Source organism: Hypanus sabinus, chromosome 29 (genome assembly GCF_030144855.1).
Source record: "Hypanus sabinus isolate sHypSab1 chromosome 29, sHypSab1.hap1, whole genome shotgun sequence".
NCBI classification, from domain to species: domain Eukaryota; kingdom Metazoa; phylum Chordata; class Chondrichthyes; order Myliobatiformes; family Dasyatidae; genus Hypanus; species Hypanus sabinus.
This window is the reverse complement of record NC_082734.1, coordinates 21,648,033-21,664,278: the sequence shown is the minus strand read 5'-3', so window position 1 is coordinate 21,664,278 and position 16,246 is coordinate 21,648,033. Positions and strand designations below refer to the sequence as shown.

General features: G+C 50.1%; 1 protein-coding gene across 2 annotated transcripts; it reads left to right on the top strand.

Moving 5' to 3' along the window:
- The first annotated feature begins 249 nt into the window (after positions 1-249).
- thoc6 (THO complex 6) lies at positions 250-16,019 on the top strand. 2 transcript variants are annotated; one of them, XM_059953912.1, is made up of 13 exons: positions 250-380; positions 3,061-3,176; positions 3,705-3,769; positions 6,550-6,653; positions 7,090-7,127; positions 8,444-8,492; positions 11,217-11,288; positions 13,357-13,456; positions 13,861-13,910; positions 14,144-14,209; positions 14,476-14,586; positions 15,123-15,251; positions 15,465-16,019. In XM_059953912.1, exons 1-13 carry the CDS (start codon positions 318-320, stop codon positions 15,546-15,548), a joined length of 1,047 nt encoding a protein of 348 aa, XP_059809895.1. In that variant the 5' UTR covers positions 250-317; the 3' UTR covers positions 15,549-16,019. The 2 variants fall into 2 exon arrangements, with proteins under 2 accessions (XP_059809895.1, XP_059809894.1); XM_059953911.1 differs by having other exon boundaries at positions 281-389.
- The last annotated feature ends 227 nt before the right edge of the window (positions 16,020-16,246 follow it).

Below are 16,246 nucleotides of genomic sequence, written 5' to 3'. Positions count from 1 at the left end.
CCGCCTCGCCATAGCAACCAAAGGCGTTTTCTCCGCTCTCTTTACCCCCTCAACCTCCGGGTAAAAAAGATGATATTTTTTGCCCCGACTCGGCACAGAAACTTTATTGTGACAAGTGTTGAAGGAATATCGTTTGTTCTGTTATTTCTACGCTTCGAAGTGAAAGGAGTCTGCACTCCCAGAATGCTCCGCAGGGACCAGCCGCTCTCCGCAGGCGATAATTGTTTTATTTTACACACGTTTTCAGGTTCTGAATTCGGCCAACAAGTATTTTTTTAAAATCTTTAAACTAGAGGAAATTGTTTGGCTTCTTTTTGATGCCGGGCGCCGGTTCGAGCGGAGAGCGGCGGCGCGCATGCGCTCCGGTGATGGCGGCCGTGGTAAATGTTGTAGGTGTCCGGGTCTGGGGAGCGGACAAGGGGCAAAAGGGTGACCAGGATCGGGGGTAACGGGAGGTTCTGGGACAATGAGAAGGGGCAGGAGAGTCGGGGAAATGAGGATGGTGTCGGGGGTACGAGAGGCTCAGGGCTGAGAGGTAATGGGGGTCTGGCACTTAGTGGTCGGGGACATCGGGGGAACCGGGGTAACGAAGGGGGCTGAGCGGTGATTGGGGTCGGGGATGCTGGTGATGGCCTGGAGGAAGTTAAGGGTCCGGGCGTTACGAGTAACGGAGCGGTTAGCGGATTGAACCCGAGTTTTGAAAAGCTGTGTAAATTTCCAAACTCATGAACTCAGTGCGTCAAATTATAAAGGGAAGCGTGCTGCATGCCTTCGTTACCACCCGATCCACTTTCAGAGAGCTGTGGACTTGGATTCCTTTGCACAACAACACTCTTAAGGGTTCTACGATGGCTTTTTACTATCACCTTACGCTGACCTCCCAAAGTGCAGAATCTTAAAATTTATCTGCTATTTCCCTGCCCGTATTTGCCTAATCTTTTACATCGCCCAAGACTGCCCCAGTCTGAAGGGAATGAAAGGATAGGGATGATATAGAGAAAAGGATATTTAGCATGAATTGGCAACAAGACTGGCACATTAGAATCAGGTTTATTATCAGCCACATATGTTGTGAAATTTGTTGTTCTGTGGCAGCAGTACAGTGCAAGACATATAAATTATTAAGTGTTATGAAAGAATTGCAGAAGAGGAATACACAGGTAGTGTTCCTGGACCGTTCAGAAATCTGATGGCAGAGGGGGAAGAGCTGTTCCTAAAATGTTTTGTGCACCTTCAGGCTCCTGTACCTCCTCCCTGTGTGGCCGTAACAAGACGAGGGCTTGTCTGTGGTGGAGAGGGTCCAAAACGATGGATGCTGCCTTCTTGAGGCATCATCTCTTTAAATTATCAATAGTGGGGAAGGTTGAGCCTGTGATAGAACTGGCTGAACCTACAATTCTCTAAAGCCTCTTTTGATCTTACATTGGCCAGCATGCTACAGGAAGGATTGCACTGGTGAGGGCCGAGGAGACTTACTGTCCCATTAAATGGATTTGGAGGGGTTTAGATCTGGGGTGAGTTTGGAGAGGCTGGGACTGATTTCCCTGGATTGCTGGAGGCTGAGGGAGGTTTGTCTAAGAGGCATAGTATGGTGAATTGGGTAACACACACAAAATGCTGGAGGAAATCAACAGGTCAGGCCACATTTATGGATGAGAATAAACAGTCAATGTTTTGGGCCAAGACCCTTTGTCAGTATTGGAAAGGGAGGGGTAGAGGCTAGAATTGGTTTATTATTGTCTTGCTTACTGTTCAAACAGATCAATTCATTACACAGTTCATTAAGGTAGGATCAGATAAAACTAATAGAATCCAGAATAAAGGGTCACAGCCACAGAGAAATTGCAGTGAATGACAGGATCGCCCTTACAGTTTTCAACCCAGAACTTGGTGAGACTTAAAGACAAGACTTCAGCCAATGGCTCCACTGTCTCCGAAGCCAGGTCCCTTAATTCCTGGCAGCTGATCTTGGGAAGGTCATCATTAAAGAGTTTACTGTCACGCATGCAAGTATATGTATGTACATGTGCAGTGAAAAACTTACCTGCAGCAGCATCAGATATTGCAATTGGATTTGGTAAATTGGTTTACCATTGTCACATGTACTGTGGTACAGTGAAAGTCTTGTCCCACGTGCCATCCATGCAAATCATTTCATCACAATCAGTGCATCAAGGTTGTACGAGGAAAAGGCAATAACAGAATGCAGAATAAAATGTTACGGTTTCAGAGAAAGTGCAGTGAAGGCAGAAAATATGGTGTAAGGCCATAACAAGGTAGATTGTGAGTTCAAATCTCTGAATTTAGCATCTGAGTTGTCTGTTCAAAAATCTGTCCCTCTCCCTCTACCCTCCCCCCTCTCTCCGTCTCCCTCTTTATCCCTCGCTTGCTCTCTAGAGATGTAAATAAGTTGGGTGGTTATGTCTGTGCCTCGCAGGGTAAGGGGGTCTAAAACTAGAGTGCACGGTTTTAAGGTATAAGGGGAGAAGTTTAACATGAACCTAATGGATTACTTGATGGCTATCGTGTGGATAGCCCGAGGCTTTTTCCCAGGGTTGAAATTGCTAACACAGGGGGGCATAGTTTTCATGTGCTTGGAAGTAGGGTCAAAGGGGATGTCAGAGGAAGGTTTTTCCACACAGACTGGTGGGTGCGTGGAATGCACTGCCAGCGATGGTGGTAGAGAGGGGATACACTAGAGACTTTTAAGAAGTACATGGAGCTTAGAAGAATAGAGGGCTATGCAATAGGGAAATTCTCGGCCGTTTCTAGAGTAGGTTACATGGTCAGCACAATTTTGTGGGCCGAAGGGCCAGTAATGTGCTGTACATTTCTATGTTTTTAGGTACTTCTTCACCCAGAGGGTGGTCTGTTGAGGTGGCAGAGGAACTGGTTGAGACCGATACATTCACAACATTTAAGAGATGGACAGCAAAGATTTAGAGAGTTATTGGCCGGGTGCAGGATTAGCTTGGATGGGCCGGCAGGGGTCAGTTGGGCCTAACTGCTGTTGGCCCTGGGCTCTGTCCCATCGATGACTGTGACTCTCTCCCGTTGCAGGCAGAGGTTCAGCACCGGCTGGAGCTGCTGCATCTGACCGTCTTCTCCCTCAGCTTCTCACCTTGTGGTCGGTACCTGGCCGCTGGCAACAACTATGGGCAGATTGGAATCTTCAGGTAGCCGTGCACTGGTGTTGAGCTGGCCCCGCCATTCTTCCCTACCATCCCACATAGCCACTCTTTCCCTGTGATCCTGGCCGTGCCCACCCTTCTGCTTTGACCCCAATCAAGCTGACCTTTGCCTCTTAACCACAGAGAATTGATGATAGCCCTGCTGACCCTTGTCCCTTGACCAGAGTCCCATTGCTCCTTCTCCACCTTTGACTCCAGCCCCACTAACACTTCCCCTTTGACCTCCTGCTGCCCCACCCTGACCTTGCCGTGTCGCACCTTTGCACTTTCACCTCGGCTTGTCACTTTAATCCTGCGCACCGATCTTTCCCCTTGATCCTCCCACAACCCTCTGACCAGCCTAGGACCCTCCCTATGATCCTCCCCTCCTTACCCTCATGTATCTGTACATGACCCCCGACCCCTACCTACCCTGTGATGTCATCCTAGGACCCTTGACCCCAGCTCGCGAGCTGCTGTCCCCACCTTCCCTCTAATGGATGACCTGCAGTGACACCTCTATTTCTCCTCCAGCCTCTCAGCCGCCCTGAGTATAGAAGCAACAGAAGAAAATCAGAAACCTATCTTCATATTCCAAGGTAGGAAAGAAAAACTCAGTGTCTGGCCTTTTATTTTAACGAAGTACGTTTATTACACATTCATACCACTACAGTACAATCACATTGCAAACAAAACCCAGAGAGATCATGATGAACATGGACTAAACTAACACATTCCCATGTTCATCAGGGATGGTGTTTATCTCCTGTGGTGCTTAATGCTTTTGAAGCACCTTTATGTTACCTGTGGATGCTGCATGTTCCTTTTCCACAGCTACCCAGGCACAGGTGTGTTCCCTGAACATTGCCAGGCAGTTAGCCTGGGCAGAATCCTCCGCTGCCCATCTCTAGGACCCACAGATAACTATCCTAGCCAGCCCGAGAAGCAGGTTAACTAGGACATCCTCCTCCTTCCTGGATGACCAAAGGTGAAGAGGGTGCGGCTAAAATGCAGCCAGAAAGTGAGAAATAGCCCCCTCAGACGTGCAAATAGAGGCTGCAGCCTGATAGCATGAACATCAATTTTTTGAACTTCTGGTGATGTCCCCCCCCATTCCCTCTCTCACCTTGTCTCCTTGCTCCCTCCGGTGCTCCTCCCTCTTTTCTTTCTTCATGGCCTCTGTCCTCTCTATCAGACTCCCCCTTCTCCAGCCTGTATTTCTTTCACCAATCAGCTTCCCAGCTCTTTACTTCATCCCTCCCCCTCCTGATTTCACCAATCGCATTGTGCTTCTCTGTCCTCTCCCCCACCTTTAAAATCTACTCCCCAGCAATTTTTCTCCAGTCCTGCTGAAGGGTCTCAGCTCGAAATGTCGACTGTACTCTTCTCCGTTGATGCTGCCTGGCCTGCTGAGTTCCTCCAGCATGTGTGTTGCTCCTGACTCCACTACCTGCTTTCAGACTCCCCGACATTTTTCCAACAAGTAGAAGAGTGCAAGTCCTGCAGGATTTGGATCTGGGACCTCACATAAGTACCTTAGAAGTGCCTGAGCTGCAGATCCTTCAGTGCATCCTTCTCCTGGTATTTCTGCCACAGCTGAAGATACCGGATGGTGGGACGAAGATGGGACTCCGAAGTCGAGCAGCTCTCTCTCATGCCGTTTGATCTCAGAGCCCCACCTCTTGTCAAACCCTTAGTGTACTCCCAGCATAGAAACCGGACATGCATCTCACCAAAACCATAGGAAGCAGAAATCCTCCAGTCTCCCAAGAGGCCCAGAACATCCGGTTGTTAAAATGCCAGTACCTGAACCCCAAGTGCAAATTCAGAGGAGTGAACTCTAACCATATGAGGTGTTGTCTGGGCATGGTTCTGTCCGCATGGAGGCGCCTGATATTACTTTATTGTCACCAAGCAATTGGTACTAGAACGTACAATCATCACAGCGATATTTGATTCTGTGCTTCATGCTCCCTAGAGTACAAATAATTAGTAAATATAATAAAAATTCAGATTAAATTATAAATCATAAATAAAACAGAGAGACAGGTCCGGACAGTTGGAAGGTATGGCCCAGATCCGGGTTAGGATCCATTCAGCAGTCTTACCACAGTTGGAAAGAAGCTGTTCCCAAATCTGGCTGTATGAGTCTTCAAGCTCCTGAACCTTCTCCCAGAGGGAAGAGGGATAAAAAGTATGTTGGCTGGGTGGGTCGTGTCCTTGATTATCTTGACAGCACTGCTCCGACAGCGTGCGGTGTAAAGTGAGTCCAAGGACATAAGATTGGTTTGTGTGATATGCTGGGCTGTTGATACATGGGAGATGTATGCCTGAGAAATATAGAGGCAGTCAACGCAGGAAGCTCCCCCACTTCAGAACTTGTCGGGATGGCGCAAGTGTTGGGATGAAGGTTCCACCAGGTGTACCAAATCAAAGGAGCCCACTAGCTCCTTTAACTTCTTCACTGACGCTGGAGACCAGAGTGGTCCTCTCCTCGAGGGTACAGTTGAAATCTCTCCCAAGGGTAACGCAGTCCCCTGGGTCGATGGAGCTCGGCAGGGTGGGACACCTAATGGAACGGGTGCATCTGCAAAACACCTCGCACCTGTGGACATATGAGTTGACAAGGAGCAGTGGTATGTCATCCAGGCACATAGCAAGGTGGAGCAGACGTATGGGAACAATATCCTGGACTTTATTGATTTCTGGCCGGGAAGTCAGGGCCAGCAAGGTCGCCACCCACCAGAGATGGAGCTGAGGTGGCTCATGTAGACCCCTCCCTGCCACTCCAGGAGCCAAGTGGACTCGTCTCCTGGAATGGTATGAGTTTCGTGCGGGAAAATCATCGATGAACTCCCATCCCTGAGAGATAGTTAAATCTGCGGAGAGAACCCCTGCTGTTGTTCACGTTGAGACCAGCCACGGTGAGCTTCATAAGCCTCAGCACCAGCTCCCTTCCCAGTGAGAGCAGAGCTGCTGTTCACCAAAAACCCCCAGAAGGAGTGAGAATGCTCTTTCACTTCTGTGTCCTGTGGTGGCAGAGCCACCTTGTGTCCCGCTATCCCCTGAAGGCTTTTCACCCTGCTGTCCCTCACCTTCCTGGCAAGTTGTCAGTGGCCATAGCGAGAAGCTACATAGTTAGCAGCTGCCAACAAATGCAGTCCAAACCGGTGGAAAAGCTCACACCAGAAGCCTACACACGGAAACAGTCACTCACTCCAACAATGTATCTGAAAAACTTCATCCTCAATATCTTCCAGCTCAATCAGAACTTTGGCTGACCCTGGGAGCGTGGAGGGAGTCTCACTCTGCCTGACCTCGGGACCGTGCGTTGGGAGGGTGTGAGGGATGTCTCATTGACCTACTTCTGCCCCCACAGCTCACGAAGGCCCTGTGTACAGCCTGGTCTCCACCAGCCGCCACCTGCTAAGCTCTGGAACAGGAGATGTCAAGGCCTGGAACTGGAATGACCTCATCAAAAAGGTGTGTGGGGATGGGAGTGGTGTCACAGCCTAGTCTACCGATTAGGTATCCCATACTGAACCTGGGGAGCAGAGGACGATGTGTCTGACACCTGGAGGGGAAAGGATAGTGTGCCTGATGCCCAGGGCGGGGTGAGAACAGTGTCGCTTGGTCCCAGAGGGGAAGGATGATGTGCCTGACACCTGGAGGGGAAAGGATGGTGTGCCTGATGCCTAGGGCGGGGTGAGAACAGTGTCGCTTGGTCCCAGAGGGGGAGGATGATGTGTCTGACACCTGGAGGGGAAAGGATGGTGTGCCTGACACCAGGTCCCAGGGGAGGTAGGAGAGGATGATGTGTCTGATACCTTATCTCGGGGAGTGGGGTGGGGGGGGAGAGGGCAGAGTATTCAACACCTGATCCCACAATGTGTCAAACAAGGTAATGATTTTTTTTCAGAGCTGCAAGGAGGTTTGGTGTCGACGTCCTGCATTTGGGTAAGTGTTTACCTCCTGATTACCAATTCCATCCCATTCTCTCCCAATGGGACCCTACCCCTTTCCCATCACCTGCACACCCGATAAGACCCCACCTTTTCCCAATCAGAATCAGGTTTAATATCACCAGAATATGTTGTGAAATTTGTTGTTTTACGACGGCAGTACATTGCAATATATAATAGGAAAAATGACTATAAGTGAGTAAGAAATAAATATATACAGTATTTTCTCATTTCTTATATACAGTGTATTCCCGTTAATTGGGGCAGCCACTTATTTGGAACCACCCTTTAAAAAAACTCATTGATAAAATTGCTGGGTGTCCTTCATTTATTTGGGACACTATGCTGCGTAATTGGGGTGGGAGACAGTTGCCTAACAGGTTCTAACTAGCGTCAGTCGCACGCACAGAAATGAGCAGCAGGACAATTCTGAACTGTTTGGCTCCCAGCACTTTCAAACATTCAGGCATGGAGTTGCCAGAAACAGCCGGGAGTGAAAAATCAAACTATTTTTACTACTTCAACAAGTTAGGAACGACAAAGAATTTGAAGGTATTGTCAATCATGTTGAATGTTGCAATGAAAATGAAGATTTGGAGGATCCAGTCATTGATAGCATTGTATGAAGGCAGTCCATTATCTGCACTAAGTGTCTGCGCTGATTTTGTTTATTGCATAGAATGGATTAATTCCTCCGTCAGTAACTATTAGGAACTAATACACAGTTTTAATTGTACTGTAGTACTATTACAGTGTTCTAATTTGTTCTGTAATTCATTTAATTGCATAATTTGTGACTCAGTTTGTCTTTTTTAAATCTTTTTAACTATTTCCATGAAATTGACTAATTGGAGCAGCCGCTTAGAATGTACTGGACTGTGTGTGTGTGTGTGTGTGTGTAAAAAACAATTAGTGCTGTATATAAATTGGTGCAGTCTCAATAGGACTCCACCCCATCTCGTTCATGCTCACCATCCACATCTCCAATTGGACCATGCCCCATCTCCTCTTTTTGACCATGCTCCTCTTTTTGAGACTAATATCCTGCAGGAGGCCACTGCAGAGTTGTCCTTTATCCTCACTTGCAGGAGGCTTCCGGGATTTTGCATTTGACAGGCGTTTCCTTTCTGTGCAGTGCCATGGTCCAGGTGAACCTCTGAGGGAAAATCTACACCCCTCTCTTCTCCTCCAGCCCTTGGTGCTCCATTATCCATGCCTGGCCTTAAAGAGACACGTGTACTGTGGAAACTGTCCAGGACTAGTTGTGGCTGTTTTACAACCCCATTGACTCACAGTTCTGTTCCTCCACAGGACACGTTTGGACATCCCAGAGATAAACAGCTTGATTCTCAACCAAGAGGTAAGGCTGCTAGAACGTGTTCCAGGGTTGACACGGGGTGAGGCTCCCTCTGTGCAGTTCCACCACCCACTCATGGGTTTCATGCACAGAGTGAAACTGTCTTTGCACCATCCTGTTACACTCCTGCAGTCAGTTGCAGAGTGAAGCTCCCTTTGCACCATCCTATCACACACACCTGGGGTCAGACACTGAGGTTTCCTCTGCACCATCCGTCACGTACTCCCAGGATCAAATACAGAGTGAAGCTCCCTCTGCACTGTTCCATCACACATTCCCAGGGTCAGACACAGGGTGAAACTCCTTCCGTATTATCCTATCACACGCCCTTGGGGTCAGACACGGAGTGAATGTCCCTCCACATTGTCCCATCACATACTCAGGGTGAATCTCCCTCTGCATTGTCCCATCACACACTCCTGGGGTCAGACACAGGACGAATCTCTCTCCTTGTTGTCGCATCACACAATCCCGAGTTTAGATAGAGTGCAGCTGTTCGTGTGAAGGTGGGAGAGAGTGAAAGGAAACCATTGGATAAGGTTATCTTGAAACATCGAGGGAGTTGTGGATATTCCAGTGAAGGGGCTTCTTTTGGAGTTTTGCTGCCCGTTTGGACTGTGTTTGTTGGCAGCTGCTAACTTTTATGGTGTCTCACTGCAGCAAATGGCAACTTGCCAGGAAGACATTTTACATTGAAGGGAAAGAATTATTGTTTGTTTTTCAATTAACATCAGAACAAACATACTCCCTCCTGCCTTGTCATGTGTGGGTAGAGGAGTCTTCTCTGGACATCTTAACCCTTTGATGCCTGTGGAGTTTCTGGGACTGGCAGAGCCTTTCCTGGCGTAGGAAATTATTGGTGTCTTCCAAAGCGGACCACTGAGACAGACATATTTTTCTACTGCCTCAGCAACAAAAGATTTCCAATATATCTTGCTATCTAAATGCAAAGGTTCATCTTGGGTCGCCAGTGTTTTTTTTTCCCAGCTTTCCGTGGGATTTGAGATGGCCAAGTAGGCAGGAACTGCCGATGCCACAGCAATGGCTGAACTGTGAGTAGTTCCAAACTTTTCCTTCTAGGAACACAACCCGTTTCAGTGACTACTGGGGACTAACAGTGACTGAGTGACTTCCAGTGACTAGCTGCTGCCTATACTTCAGCAGCATTCATTCTATTCATTTTTGCTCTGTTTCGGACTGCAGTGCCACCACGTTGGACTGGTCTCCTGTGAGACTCAGACCTCCGGGGAACCATGTGAAGGTGGCTGCCTCTAGGTCCTGTTTCAGATGGTGGAGGATGATTGTAGAGTGCAATGCACGATATGCTCTGAAATGAACCTTGAGGTGTGCTCGGAGGCCATAGTTGGTGTAGATGGCATTCGGGTTTTGAAAAGAAGTTTGGGAAGGGCTTTCTTCTACCTGAGGACCGACAAGTTGTGCGTCAGTCCCTCAGTAGGGGGATCTCAGTAAAAGGGAATGTTCCATAATTGGAGGTGGTGACCACTCTCACATGGCAGATCGTCCTCAGCCACGTCCAGTCTTTGTTTACCAATGAGCTCCTCCTTCCTCATCTTGCCTTCTTGGGACAAATAAAATCCAAACTCACAAATTTGAGAGGCGTCTCCTTTGCAGTGTAATCTTTTTCTGGCACCTGCTGTTTGTGCTGTGGGTGAGGGAGGAGGGCACTGATGACTTATTTACGGTGAGGTATAAAAGGCAAACACTACCAGGTGTCCTGGAGCTCTGAGCACCCATGGTGTCATGCATGAATGGAAGAGGGCAGTTTTGGAGGGATTCTTCCAACATCCAGCCCAGGGATTCCACCTCTGGGTGGGGTAAAGGGCGAGGCAAAACTGTTGGGAACAGTGGCACCAAAACTGAGACCCTCTCATCTTGAGCTAGCGTTGCAGTTCCCAGCAGGCCATATGCACAGGCTCCTTTGACCAAGTGGGAGCAGGAGCTTGCGGCAGTTCTTGAGTACCTGATGGCTAAGATCTTAGAGCTGGCTAATAACACAGTCCTTGACAACAAGAGGAGGATCATCCCTGCCACCTGCTGCTCACCTTCCACAATGATGAGAAGCTCGACAAGTTGTATGGTGTCACTGTTGCCCAGGGCAGGGTCCTGCCCAACTTCCAGGTCCACCCCCTCCCTCCATCTCCCCTCCCCCCTCCATCTGTCTCTCCTTCCCCCATTTCTCCTTCACACCCCCTCCCTCTGTCTCTCCTGCCCTACCACCTCTACCACTCGCTCACCACAGTCTCTCCAACTCTCATGTTCACCATTTCTTTTGCCTTGCCTCCCCCTCACCCACAAACAACGTTCCCTCTAAGGTGTGCGCGCACACAGCTTTTGCGACTAGCGCACAAAAAGTTGTCACCCTCTACCCCGTTGGCATGTTAAGTATATTTCACTATCATACACAGTCACGTTTCCTCTTTGGTTTCTGATGCAGACGGTGTTGACAATGTGGAGTTTGTGATGATTTGTCTACAGATTTTAGAACAGGCTTATTTGCACTGTTCTTAATTGAAGAAATTATTCAGTGCGCACATATTGTTGTTACTGGACAAAAAAATTGTACAGCACACTGGTCATTAGAAATTAGAGGGAACATTGTCCACCAATGATTCCTCAGTCACCCCCTTACACTTCCCCTCCCACCAGACAGCTCTCAGTAATACCTCTTCCTCCTCCTCACACTCTCTCTCTCCCTCTTCCTTCCAGGACAACAGTCTGCTAATGGCCTGTGGTGACAACACTGTCTATATCATGGACCTGGAGCACGGGGCCTTCACGGTGAGTCTCCCCCAGGTCTGTGGGTGTGCACTGAGAGCGGGGACAGTGCTGGGTGACCCACCTGCTCTCTGGCTGATCCAGCTGTGGAGGGGGGCAGCATCATTCCTCACGTCTGAGCCAGCTCTCCAGTCCCATAATACCATAAGGCATACGAGCCTCTTAACCCCATTCTCCTTGTAATCTTTGCCACCCTTACTAATCAAAAGCCTATAAAATCCCCACTGTAAATATATCCAATAAGGCACATATTTCGCCACCCTCTGGCTGAAGAAATTCCTCTAAACCCAGTGAGATAATGCCATCAGAAGCAAGGGACCACAATGGAGAGTGGGTGAGGTGAATGGCACAGGTGGTAAGGCAGCAGAGACATAGAACATCCTTCTGCCCACGATGTGCTGTGCCTACACCATCAATCTAGACTCACAAAGCACAAAAGCACAGACACTGGCCCTACGGCCCTTCTCCCATACTTATCCTTAGCTACATTTATATGAAATCTCAAGGGTTTGGGATCACCATTCCCCACTGAAATGCCAGTCACCTTGCCAGGCTCATTACCCAACACCAGGTCCAGTACAATGTGGACTATTTACGTATTGGTTTAGGAAAAATCTCTTAGAGGCACCTAACAAATTCTGCCGCGTCTACATTAGTCTATATTAGGGAAGTTGAAGCCACTCATTACAGCAACCACATTGTTTTCACACTTTTCCCAAACCTGTTCCTCAATGTTCCAGAGGGCATTGGGGCTTCCCTAGTACAATCCAATACGAGTGATTGCACCTTTCTGATTTTTGAGTTCCACCCGTATGGATCCACCGTGTTCCCTCTGAGCGATGTGCACAATTTCACCCATCTCCTTTTACCTGCTTCTCTATACTTTCTGAAGCATTGAAACACCACAACATTAAGCACCCATTCCTGTCCCTGCCTCAGCCAGGTCTCTTAATGACCACACCATCATAGTTTCACGTACTGACTCTAAAATGATTGCCAAAAGCGAATCGTATGGGGATGTGGAGAGTCTGCAGAGGGATATAGATAAGTTGAGTGAGTGGGGAAGAGTCTGGCAGATGGTAAATGTAGGGTCATCCACTGAGTCTGTAGACGATCAGATGATTATTTTAATGATGAAGGACTGCAGCATGCTGTTGTGCAGAGGGTCTTGGGAGTGCCTGTGCATGAATCAAAAGGTTGGTTCGCAGGTGCAACAGGTTATCAAGAAAGCCAATGGTCTTCATTGCTTGTGGGACTCAACTGAAGAGCAGGGAGGTTATGCTGCAACTGTACAGGGTACTGGCGAGGTCACGCCCGGAGTACTGTTTGCAGTTTCTTGTCTCCTTACTTGAGGAAAAATGTACTGGCAGTGCAGAGGAGGTTCTGGAGATGAGGGAATTAACCTGAGGAGAGATTGAGTTATTTGGGATTATAGTCACTGGAATTCAGAATGAGAGGGGATCTCATAGAATCATAAAATTATGAAAGAGACAGATAAGATAGAGGCAGGAAAGTTGTTTCCAATGGTAGGTGAGACTAGAACTAGGAGACAGAGCCTCAAGCTTCAGGAGAATAGATTTATGATGGAGCTGAGAATGAACTGCTTTTCCTAAGGAGTAGTGAATCTATGGAATTCTCTGCAGGGAAACAGTAGAAGCTAGCTCATTAAATATATTTAAGACACGGTTAGATTTTTGCGTAGCAGGGGAACTAAGGGTTATGGGGAAAGGCAGGTAGGTGAAGTTGAGTCCACAGCCAGATCAGGGTTAGTGGGCCAGATGACTGACTCCTGTTCCTATTTCTATTGTACTGATCTAAGCTTTAAATTCATCACCTTTATCCAAAACACTCCTAGGGTTAAGATGCACACACTCCAACCCATCTGTCCCATCGTGTCAATTACTTGCTGCTTCCCACTGGTCATGGCATTAACAGACCGGAACCGTGGCCGGTTCGAACCACAGTCCCAATTTGTACCCCCATTTGGCGCTGCCTATAGGGCTTCAGAGCACCGTAACCTCAGTGTACGTGACCTTCCTGGTGCCCTGACCAGTTCTCCATCTTCCCACAGCGCACATTGAAGGGACACAGCGACTATGTCCACTGCCTGACCCTGAGAGACCCCAACGAGTGCATCTCCGGCAGCGAGGATGGTTCAGTGAGACTTTGGGGTGAGTGGGTCCCCAGCGTGGTGTGGGGTGGGGGGGGGGGGGTAGAGCTGGGCTTGGTTCAACAGCTTATGCGTGCTCACTTGCAGTCGGAGAGAACACTTGGAAATCTGGGAGTGAATAGGAAGGGGTGGGTCCCATTGGGAGTGTGGATGGTGGGGGTGAATGGGAAGTGATGGGGTCCCATTGGGAGTGTGGGTGGTGGGGGTGAATGGGAAGGGTGGGTTCCCAATGGGAGTGTGGATGGTGGGAGTGCATGGGAAGGGGTGGGGTCCCATTGGGAGTGTGGGTGGTGGGGGTGAATGGAAAGGGGTGGGGTCCCTTTGGGAGTGCAGATGGTAGGAATGAATGGGGTGGGGCCTACTCTCTACCCCTGACCCAGCCTCCTCTCTCCTACTGCCCTGCAGATTTACGGATTGCCAGCCAGGTGCAGATGATCGAGCCTCACAAGTATGAGGTAGGTGGACCCTTAAGGAGGAAGTCCCTCAACACTCCCCTCTCATAACTTCCTCTCATCCATTTTTTAATGTTTTCCTCCTCCCTCCTCCTCTTCTCTCTCCTTTATTCCTCCTCTCACCCTTCCCCTCCTTCCCTCTATCCTTGCGTCCCTCCATCATTCCCTCCCCTCACACCCCCACCCCACCATCCTGGAGCAAGACGGTAGTAACAGGGCCTGTCCCCGTCTCTCAGCAGTGCTCCAGACCCCAATACGGCAAGTGGATCGGCTGCCTGACCACCACCGACTCCGACTGGATGGTGAGTGCTCTCCCACGTCACCTCTCACAGTGGGGGGAGGATGGGCCGGGGAGTTGGGGGGGTTGCCCTGGGGAGGGAGGTAGAGGATTGGCCAGGGCCAGGGAGGAGGAAGGTCTGCCCAGGGAGGGAGGTACGGGTTGCTCTGGGCAGGGAGGTAGGGAATTGGCCAGGGCTGGGGAGGAGGAATGGAAGAGGGCTGGCAACAAGGGGTGATGGTTTGAGATGTTCTAGTGCAATCTGTGTGTTGCTGTCTGTCCCTCTCTCAGGTGTGTGGTGGTGGGCCGGCACTGACACTGTGGCACCTTCGCTCCGTGACGCCAACCACAGTGTACCAGCTGCAGGGATGCCAGCAACAGGTCACTCTCCATCAGGACCTGGTATGGCCGAGTGGGGTGGGAGTGAGGGGAAGGGAGGGTGACAGGGAAAGGGAGAGAGGGGAAGGGAGGGTGATGGGGAGAGGGAGTGAGGGGAAGGGAGGGTGATGGAGAGAGGGAGTGAGGGGAAGGGAGGGTGGAGTGAGGGGAAGGGAGGGTGATGGGGAGAGGAAGGGAGGGAGTGAGGGGAAGGGAGGGTGATGGGGAAAGGGAGTGAGGGGAAGGGAGGGTGATGGGGAGAGGAAGGGAGGGAGTGAGGGGAAGGGAGGATGATGGGGAGAGGGAGTGAGGGGAAGGGAGGATGATGGGGAGAAAGCGAGTGAGGGGGCAGGAGAAAGGGGAAAGGAATGAAGAAAAAGTGAGGTGGAAGAAAGTGAGTGAGGGAGTGAATGAGGAGTATAGAGTTTATCGAGTGATGTGAGGAGGGTCAGGTGGGAGGGAAAGGGAGTGAGAAGGTCTGGAGTAGGGGAGGGAGTGACGTGATGCTGGGTAGTCAAATAGGTTCTGAGGACAACTCACGCTCTCTCCTCGTGGCCTAGATCCTGGCAGCGGGGGAAGGAGGCCTCATCAGCCACTGTCAGATCACCGGGGAGGTGAAGAGCCAGGTGCCCTGCACTCCCCCCACCGTCTACTCCCTGTTGGTCAACGAGCAGTCTCTCGAGCACAAGGTCAGGGAGCGCCGCCGCGGGGCTGTGGGGAAAGGGGGAACAGTGTGTCCATCACCAGGTCCTGAGGTGGGAGAGGGGTAGGAGTGTCACTGTGACCCGGGGGTGGTAATGTTGCGACGCTGTGTCCCGGTAGGGGTTGGGGTTGTAACTCTATCCTGGCGGTGGTGAGTGTTGAGGACAGTTTGTCACTGTGTCTTGCTGTCATCCCCACAGGTCCTGGCTGCTGCTGGTAGCAGCAGCTCCATCGACATCTTCACCAACTTCGGATACCGTGCCTTCTCGCTGAGGTTCTCCTGACCTGTGGTGGGGAGGCTGTGTGCTGGCTCGGATCTTGGCTCCTTCACTCTCCTGCCCATTCTCCGGGATCTGCCTTGGACTACAGAGATCCTCTCCAACCCCTCCCTCCCCTGCGGGACAGCTGAACCAGTCCCATCGCCCTCCCAAGGGAACAGAGCTGCAGGAATGCAGGAGCGGGCCGGCTCTCTCTTCCTGGACCATTTTCTAAATTTCCCCTTTGTTGAAGGAGTGTGAGGAGTGTCCTCTTCTGACCTCAGGATCGGGAGTCTCCCGTTCCCAGTTCTCCATCCGCAGTCTCGCACTCAGGGAATCCCATGGATGGGAATCTGTCTGATCCTGAGGGGTGGGAATCTCCCTTCCCTGGACACTACACAGACTGGAATCTCCCTCTCCCAGATGCCGAGGTGAGGGCACTATGGAACCGTATGCTTGAGCTCTCCAGTCTGGGAATAAAAATGTCAATTTCTGTCAGCACCGTCGTGTCTCTGAGTTCAGTTGCTCTCAGGACAATCTCAGACACTCATCTGTCCACAACCATGCCGGCAGAGGGGGGAGGAGGGAGAGATGAAAGGAGGCAATCAACGATCAGAGGCATGAGAAGACGTAGCTCACTCAGGTTTGCCAATTATATAAGGCATCACTTTGTGGCAGTTTGGTGTTTGAACACTGGCCAATCTGCCATGAGGATTGGTTGGCAA

What these genes read in the sequence shown, in the direction of transcription:
- thoc6 (XM_059953911.1), top strand. Translation starts at nt 318, where the DNA reads ATGCCGGGCGCCGGTTCGAGCGGAGAGCGGCGGCGCGCATGCGCTCCG. An exon ending in GGGCAGATTGGAATCTTCAG is followed by an intron (nt 3,177 to 3,704) that starts GTAGCCGTGCAC and finishes TTTCTCCTCCAG; the next exon opens with CCTCTCAGCCGCCCTGAGTA. An exon ending in TCACTCTCCATCAGGACCTG is followed by an intron (nt 14,587 to 15,122) that starts GTATGGCCGAGT and finishes CTCGTGGCCTAG; the next exon opens with ATCCTGGCAGCGGGGGAAGG.